This window comes from Neophocaena asiaeorientalis, unplaced genomic scaffold, assembly GCF_003031525.2.
Source record: "Neophocaena asiaeorientalis asiaeorientalis breed wild unplaced genomic scaffold, Neophocaena_asiaeorientalis_V1.1 scaffold49, whole genome shotgun sequence".
NCBI lineage: Eukaryota > Metazoa > Chordata > Mammalia > Artiodactyla > Phocoenidae > Neophocaena > Neophocaena asiaeorientalis.
Window position 1 is genome coordinate 3013414 of NW_020172456.1, and position 8523 is coordinate 3021936.

At 56.2% G+C, this 8523-nt stretch overlaps 2 protein-coding genes across 3 annotated transcripts in view; one reads left to right on the top strand and one right to left on the bottom strand.

The window, feature by feature from the left end:
- Window positions 1–1340, bottom strand: part of CIPC (CLOCK interacting pacemaker) — a 73152-nt gene extending 71812 nt beyond the window's left edge. Inside the window, exon 1 of the mRNA XM_024737889.1 lies at window positions 1319–1340. The gene's annotated coding sequence lies outside the window, so the exon portion shown is untranslated. The remainder of the gene's footprint in view (window positions 1–1318) is intronic.
- Window positions 1296–4480, top strand: IRF2BPL (interferon regulatory factor 2 binding protein like). Of its 2 annotated transcripts, XM_024737884.1 has the most exons (2): window positions 1326–1544; window positions 1759–4480. In XM_024737884.1, exons 1-2 carry the CDS (start codon window positions 1434–1436, stop codon window positions 3667–3669), a joined length of 2022 nt encoding a protein of 673 aa, XP_024593652.1. In that variant the 5' UTR covers window positions 1326–1433; the 3' UTR covers window positions 3670–4480. The 2 variants fall into 2 exon arrangements, with proteins under 2 accessions (XP_024593651.1, XP_024593652.1); XM_024737883.1 differs by having other exon boundaries at window positions 1296–4480.
- The last annotated feature ends 4043 nt before the right edge of the window (window positions 4481–8523 follow it).

Consider the following 8523-nt stretch of genomic DNA (forward strand, 5'->3'; position numbering starts at 1 on the left):
AATACCCTTATGAAATTCACAGCGAAAATCTTGAAACGGGACATTTAAATTCACTGCTCGGAGTGGGGTGGGGAGCGGGATCGGAAACGACGCTTGTGGTTTTCAAACGCGTTTTAACTTGGGAAAGCCGGGCGGAGAAAGGAAAGGTCATAGTCTGTTTAATTTCCACCCCCAACCCTGGTCTTCCAGCATTAGCTCGCTGGGCCTCAGCTGTTGTACACACACAGCGAAGGGGGAGGGGAGGGCGGAGGCACGGAGGAGGGGCCGACTGGGAGGAATCTGGGCGCCCTGCCGCGCATGCGCTTTTCCCGAGCAACAAGTGGGCTCCACAGAGGAAGTGTAAAGGGGAGGGGGGAGAACTGGTGCAGAGCATGGCGGTGACGTCAGCGCTCCGCCTGGGCGGCATCCCGCGCGGCCGAGCCCGGGACAGCGCGAGCCGCAGCGCGAGCGGGAGCGCCGAGCCGCGCCTCCGGAACGTAGAGTAACAATCACAACCCCACATTCCGGGCGAGTGCGAGCGGGAAGGGATGCGACCCGGGTCGAGGCGCCGCGCGAGCGCCCTACAGCCAACGTGAGCGCCGCCAGCCGCGGGGGCCCGGGCGCCCGCCAGGCCTGGGGGCGGCGGGAGCCTGCGTGCGTGCGCTCCTCTCCTCTGCTCTCGTGCGTCCTGGAAGCAGTGGCCGCGGCGGCTCCCTCCGGCCGTGCAAACCCAGCTAACGCCAGCGGAACGGCCGACGCTGAGAGGGGAGAAGCTCCTCTCTCGGCTGCCAACCCCTCCCCCGGTCGTCCGGGGAAGCAGCGACTTCAGCAAGATTGGACTCGGGCACCGGGTGGCACTGAACCCTCTACCCTTCGTCCCAGAGAGCCTGGCGGGGAGAGGACGCAGGTCGTAGGGGGTCCCCCCCAGGGGAGAGGAAGAGACAACCCCTTTCGAGCTTCCAGGCACCAGCCACTCCGGGGAGGGGGCCAAGAACCAACGGCGGCCAGCACCCGGCACCCTCGCCCCCTCCCCCCGGGCCCGGAGCTTCCAGCCCGGGTCTGCGACACCAGGAAGAAGGCGCCTGAGCTCCCCTCCCGACGAAACAGCCGCAGTAGGAGGTGGGGGCGAGGAGCGGGCTGAACTCGTCCGCTGCCCGGGCGGTGGAGCCCCCGCAGCGAGGCGCTGCGCGGGCGGTGGAGACTCGCGCTTCCTCCAGCCCCTGGGGCAGAACTTTCTCGCCCCCCCTCCTTCCCCCGCAGCCGTACTCCCTCCCCAGCCGGCCAGCCCTCCGGGAGGAGAAAGCGCCGCGGAGACAGCCGGGGCGGGGGCCTACCTTACCGAGGGCCGGCATCATGTCGGCGGCGCAGGTGTCCTCGTCCCGGAGACAATCTTGCTACCTGTGCGACCTGCCCCGCATGCCCTGGGCCATGATCTGGGACTTCTCGGAACCCGTATGCCGCGGTTGCGTCAACTACGAGGGCGCGGATCGCATCGAGTTTGTGATCGAGACCGCGCGTCAGCTGAAGCGGGCGCACGGCTGCTTCCAGGACGGCCGCTCCCCCGGGCCGCCGCCGCCCGTCGGGGTCAAGACGGTGGCCCTGTCGGCTAAGGAGGCGGCGGCGGCGGCGGCGGCGGCGGCAGCGGCCGCCGCACAGCAGCAGCAACAGCAGCAGCAACAGCTCAACCACGTCGATGGTTCCAGCAAGCCTGCGGTGCTGGCGGCCCCGTCCGGCCTGGAGCGCTATGGTCTGAGCGCAGCCGCTGCTGCTGCCGCCGCCGCCGCCGCCGCGGTGGAACAGCGCAGCCGCTTCGAATATCCTCCACCACCGGTGAGCCTGGGAAGCAGCAGCCACTCCGCGCGGCTGCCCAACGGTCTGGGGGGCCCCAACGGCTTCCCCAAGCCCACACCGGAGGAGGGACCCCCGGAGCTGAACCGCCAGAGCCCCAACTCGTCTTCAGCGGCGGCGTCGGTGGCGTCTCGGCGCGGGACGCATGGTGGACTAGTGACAGGGCTGCCCAACCCGGGGGGTGGCGGAGGCCCCCAGCTTACCGTGCCCCCTAACCTGTTGCCGCAGACGCTGCTTAACGGCCCGGCCAGCGCCCCCGTGCTGCCCCCACCGCCGCCTCATGGTCTGGGCAGCCGTGGGCCCCCGACGCCCGCGCCCCCCGGGGCCCCCGGGGGCCCAGCTTGTCTCGGGGGCGGCCCAGGCGTATCGGCCGCGTCGTCCTCCGCGTCATCTTCGACCTCGTCGTCGGTGGCCGAGGTGGGCGGGGGTGCTGGTGGCAAAAGGCCCGGCTCCGTGTCGAGCACTGACCAGGAGCGCGAGCTGAAGGAGAAGCAGCGTAACGCCGAAGCCCTGGCTGAGCTGAGTGAGAGCCTACGCAACCGCGCGGAGGAGTGGGCCAACAAGCCCAAGATGGTCCGCGACACGCTGCTCACGCTGGCCGGCTGTACGCCTTACGAGGTGCGTTTTAAGAAGGACCACTCGCTGCTGGGCCGCGTCTTCGCCTTCGACGCCGTCTCCAAGCCTGGTATGGACTACGAGTTGAAGCTGTTTATTGAGTACCCCACGGGCTCGGGCAACGTGTATTCCAGCGCATCTGGTGTGGCCAAGCAGATGTACCAGGACTGTATGAAGGACTTCGGTCGGGGTCTCTCTTCCGGCTTCAAGTATCTGGAGTATGAGAAGAAACACGGCTCCGGGGACTGGCGTCTACTTGGAGACCTGCTGCCCGAGGCCGTGCGCTTCTTCAAGGAGGGCGTGCCCGGCGCCGACATGCTGCCCCAGCCCTACCTGGACGCCAGCTGCCCCATGCTGCCCACGGCTCTGGTGAGTCTAAGCCGCGCCCCTAGCGCGCCCCCGGGGACCGGGGCCCTGCCGCCCGCCGCCCCCTCGGGCCGGGGCGCAGCTGCCAGCCTGCGCAAGAGAAAGGCGTCCCCCGAGCCCCCGGACTCCGCCGAGGGCGCGCTGAAGCTGGGCGAGGAGCAGCAGAGGCAGCAGTGGATGGCGAACCAGAGCGAGGCACTAAAGCTTACCATGTCGGCCGGAGGCTTTGCAGCGCCGGGGCATGCGGCAGGGGGTCCGCCTCCGCCGCCCCCACCCCTGGGACCCCATTCCAACCGGACCACCCCGCCCGAGTCGGCCCCTCAGAACGGTCCGTCGCCCATGGCCGCTCTCATGTCGGTGGCAGACACACTGGGCACGGCGCACTCGCCTAAGGATGGCAGTTCTGTGCACTCCACCACTGCGTCCGCACGGCGCAACAGCAGCAGCCCGGTGTCGCCGGCCTCCGTACCCGGGCAGCGCCGCTTGGCATCACGGAACGGGGACCTGAATTTACAGGTGGCGCCCCCGCCGCCTAGCACCCACCCGGGCATGGACCAAGTGCACCCCCAAAACATTCCGGATTCCCCTATGGCCAACAGCGGGCCCCTTTGCTGTACCATTTGCCACGAACGTTTGGAGGACACGCATTTCGTTCAGTGCCCCTCTGTTCCCAGCCACAAATTCTGCTTCCCTTGCTCTAGAGAGAGTATCAAGGCCCAGGGGGCGACCGGCGAGGTGTACTGCCCCAGCGGAGAGAAATGCCCCCTGGTTGGGTCGAATGTACCTTGGGCCTTCATGCAGGGCGAAATCGCGACGATCTTAGCTGGGGATGTTAAAGTGAAAAAGGAGAGAGACCCTTGAACCACAAGACAGCCACTTCCTTAGCCCCAGACCAGCTCCTCTCCTGTCCAGAGGGCCCCTCCCCCACCCACATCGACCCTCTCTTCCCTCACTCCCAAGATGTAGAATTGTGAATATAACAAACTGCAAAAAGTTAGTCTTATGTATAGACATTATTTTCGTCGTATGTTTCTATATTTTGAAACAAAGGTATGTAACTTCTTCATTTGAAGGATAAGCTGGTTTGTGTTAAGCAGTATTGGTCCGTCATCTGCATCATATTCCTTAGCATTTATTGGCGGCAGAGTGTTTGCCTAGGTACAGAATTAATAGCCTTTAGCAACGACTGCTGCTGGTGTGTATTTTTGTAATTGTTATGCGCTCACTGAAAGAAAGAAAAACACAAAAGAAAATGACTTTTTTTTTGCCAAGGCCGGTGTTGCTGCCTAAAAAAAAAAAAAATCATGCTCTAAAATGGTGAGAGCTTCATTTCTGAACAGCCCCAAGTGTTGAAGTCTTCACTTTATTTTGTTTTGTTTTTGTTTCCTTTGCAAAATGGTAAGGGGGGTGTCGGGGTGGGTGGGTGTTTTTTGTTGCAAGTTTGTGAGGGAGAACGTTTCGGTTTGTTTCTACTGACCTGCACGTGTTGGATCTTCACGTGTTGTTTTGTTTTTGCTTTATTGATGCACGGATGCTTTTGAACAGTAGAGCGAAATGCTAGACATGGAGAATCTGCTCTGTTTGTCCTTTATACATTTCTGTAGTTAACAGAACACTGTAATGTGCCTTGGAGCTTAGTAACTTGTAATAAATTCAATTGATATTAATTCTGCCCCGAGTCAGCAAGTGTGTTTTTCTAGGGCTAAGACCACACAGCTCCAACATGGGGGACACCCTCCCTACTTCCACCATAGAACACAAATGCTGGTGCCTTTGAAAGCCCTCAGAGGTGGCATCTGTAGAAGGCCCTGTGCTGGCTGACTGCCCCTCCCCTTCAGTACCAGACTATTTACACTCACCTCTCTGGGGCAGGACAGTTGCTGACTAAGCGATTTCTGTTTACTCTTCAGCATCTCTGTTTTCTCCTGACGCGCACCCCAGCTGCAAATAGCATTGTCAGGAATGCTTTTTTGGTGCCTCTCCCTGTGGCCCTGAGTATATGCTGATACTCAGTGCAGCTGTGACTTAATGCAAGTGGGGTGGGGGAAACAGGACAAAACCGGGGTGCTTTGCCTCCTAGATGTGGCAGAAATCACTGTTATTGCACATTTAAAGCAAACATGTCACAGAGCTGGGAGCCAGCAGTGGAGGCAGGAGGGGTGTGGGAAGTGGGAAACAAATCCATGTTCTCAGGACTGAGTTCCCAGCAGCTTCCAGTTCGTGCATCGGAGGAGCAGTTTCACCTCATTCGTGACGTTTTTTTCTTTCCCTTCCTTTTTGGATAATAATTTCAAAAGGCAGGACACTTAGCTGGTTGTGGAGAGTGGGGAAGAGAGAGTCCCAAACCATGTTCCTGGGGAACAATCGCTTATGACACCAAATAGAACCCGTCCCCACTGGTGAAGAAATGCGATTATTCATCTAGTTGACTTTTTGGTGGCATTTGTGAGGTACAGAGGGATGGGGATGGGACTGGAATGTCCTTTAGGGCTCTGGAGCCCTCCCAGAGCTCTGAGGGAAGGCAAACAAACCTGGTTTGAACCTTGTACTTTCCTGGGAGGCAAATGGAAGGGGAGTAGGAAATGGGGAGGGAGGAAGCAAAACACAGCCCCAGATCCTATCAGAAATCCATTCCTGGCCACACCCCATTCCTGGTGGAGGCAAGCTGGGCCAGGACTGTCCGCACAAGGCCAGAGGAATAGCGAATAAAGGAGCAGGTGAGTTTGGGGAAAAACAAGTCACTGGTTAGCCCAGAACACCGAGGTGGAGGTTGGGTTGGTGTTCAGACTTGCTGTTAACAACGTGCTTTCAGTTTCTGTTCCTGCTTTGCCACCACCATCACTGAAGTAGTGGAAACCATGACTCTGTGTTTGTGTGCGTGTGTGTGCGTGCGTGTGTGTGTATGTGTGTTTGGAGGTGTGAATAAATGGCAGTTGGCGTATCTGCTGCAGCCTCTTAATCCTGGTACCCGGGAGGTACCTGTCTCACCTCATCAAGAATCTCCCCACATATAAATAGATGTGCGTGTCAGCTTCCTGCAAATGTGTCCTTACATTTTCATCCGCTGCCAAGCGTTGTATTGGTGCTTATGAGTCATGAAACCTATTTTCATCCTCAGGGGTAATTAACTTGGGGGTGAAAACACATAGCAGACTGTAGGAAGAGTTAATTCTAAAACCTATTCTCGCCTGGCTACCAATCACACATTTCACTTAAAGGTCTGGGTTGGCTTTTCTCATTAGCTCATTAATAAAAACCAAGCATGTTTCGCCTGGAAGATCCTCTGAGGTGCTCCCAACCCCCACGCCCACTGCACACACCCATAAAATGGGTGAAGCTCAGCAGCCTGGGAATACAGGGATAGAGCGTCACGGGTGTAATTTAACCACCAGTGGATGAAGGCATGGTGGGTGCAGCCACAGCATTGAGCTGCGCACGTCGACTTGGATGTGTGGATGACCGGTCCAGGTGCGAACCCGGTGAGTACCGTCCGGTGGATCCAAGTGGGAGTTGGCCCTGTCACCTGCCTCTGCGTGCGCATCCGCTCCTGCCGGCCTTCCACTGCCTCTTCATTGCTCTTGTATTACTTTCAGGAACTTTTAGGATTATGGGATCCTTGATTTAGTGCACATGGGTAGGAATGGGGCCTGTCATGAAGAGCTGAGAACTGTAGTTTGCTCCCTCTTGTTGCTGGGTGCATTATTAGCAGGAGAGGCAGAGCTGTAATAATGAAGCATCCAGCACAGGCGGCCAGTTAGGTTTCACTAAGGAAACCTGCCTTGATGAGACCTGGGGGAAAGGAAGGAGGGAGGGGGTAAGAGGGAGAGCACGGGTTGAGTGGAAGTGAATTATAATGGTGCAGTTAATTAAAGTTTACCAGTACCAGGAGCCGTCGTTAAATGGCAGCTCCCCCTTCTTTTTTTTTGGAGCTGTGTGACCTTTCTCTTTGCGCTGACCCATTCCGCTGCTAGCTTGGTTGCCTTAACCAGTCTTGCTTTGATCCCTCAGCTAGATTTCCCCTACCCTGACACTTTCCACATTGCACACCCAGGAAGCAATTTCCTCTCCAGTACAGGAAGATTCTTGTGGGTTTCAGAGATTCAGATGGAGATCTCTGATGAGCTAGTCTTCTTTCATCTGCAGTTCACCCTGGATCTCCCCACCTCTATTTCCTCCTTCGCATTCTCTTCCCACTCCGAGCCAAAGTGGCCAACATTTAAAAATCCATATTGCTTTTATTTATAGGCATCGTTTGTGCAGCTAACCTAAGCCGGATGTTTCTTTGAGTGGGTACAGGGGTGGGGCAAAGAGGACTTATTCAACAGTCAACATTTTTTGACCTTGATCTCTGAAGGTTGCAAAATGGGAGATCCACCAGTGAGGACAGCTCACCATGTCAAGTCCAGCATTCACATCTGAACCCGCCCTGCTCACATGGGCGCGAACACATATGTTTTTAAATGTGCTTTGACGGTTCATTTTCACATTCACCCAGCCCAGGCTATTGATGTAACGAGGACTGAAATTCACTTTTGTTTTCTCTTACACTTTGTCAAATCCAGGAAATTGGGACAGGGAATGACCCTTAAGGGCATCTGGTGAAATGCTTTTTAAACCTTTCTGGGGTCCTCTGACCTTAGAAAAATTTGGTGAAAATGATGGATACTTCCTCAGAAAGTACAGGTGCCCCCCACACACATGGACTTGCATATATTTTCTTTCCTTTTTAATTTTATGTACTTATATTGAATAGGTAATATATTCCTTTGGTTCAAAATTCAAAAGATGCAAAGGGGAATACCGTACAACTGTAAGGTTTCCTTTCTACAAGTGGCCCCTCGGCCACCTAGTTCCCTTCAGGGATGCAACCAGCGTTACCCAATTTTTAAAGGGGTTCATGCATATCTAAAATCCATCCATGGAACTTGAGGTTAGAACCTAGGTCTAGTTCATCCACCTAGTAAAAATGAGGGCCCCATGGCACAGAGAGATGAAGGAACTTGCCTAAAGTCACACAGTGGCAGAGCCCAGGCTAGATTCCTGTTAAGAACAGCTCTAATGCACATTTTAAAAAATCAAGGACATTGAACTTACCTAGAGTTTTATATGAGAGCAGGTGCTGACGAAGTGGGCAAAAGGAGAGTGGGTACCTGGTGGGGTGGGGCTCAGTGTTTTTAGTAGCTCTTGGAGGACAGCGAACAAGCATTTGTCCCTTGGTCTCTTTTGCAGCCATACCTTTGGGGGAAGGGGATGTGGAGAGCAGTGTCTAGGTTTCTGACTGTAAATACCAGGGGGTCCTTAATTAGTGGAGTCCTTTCTTAACCTTTGAGCTGTGGGCCCTCACACCCCTCCCCCTTTGATGATTGGAAACTTCTGAAGGTTTAAAGACCGTCAGATAAGTAACCATTTGGACACAGAGGTCAGAGTTAGGGAGACCAGGACTCCTGCCACCTTCCCTTGAACTTGGGGCTTCTCTCTTCTCTCCCTGTCACCCACCTCTGCCTGGCCATCTAGGAGACAAGTGGCATGCCTGGTGCTGGGTAGATGCACACTTCAGGCCAGCCTATGAGGAAGGTGTGATGACCCTTGTTTTACAGACGTGCCAACTGAGCTCAGAGAGGTCAAATGCCCAAAGCCATCGTTGGTATTCCATTCAAGCCCAGGGCAGCCTAGAGCCAGGACTCCTATATTGCTCTGCGCAGGGGGCCTCTAATT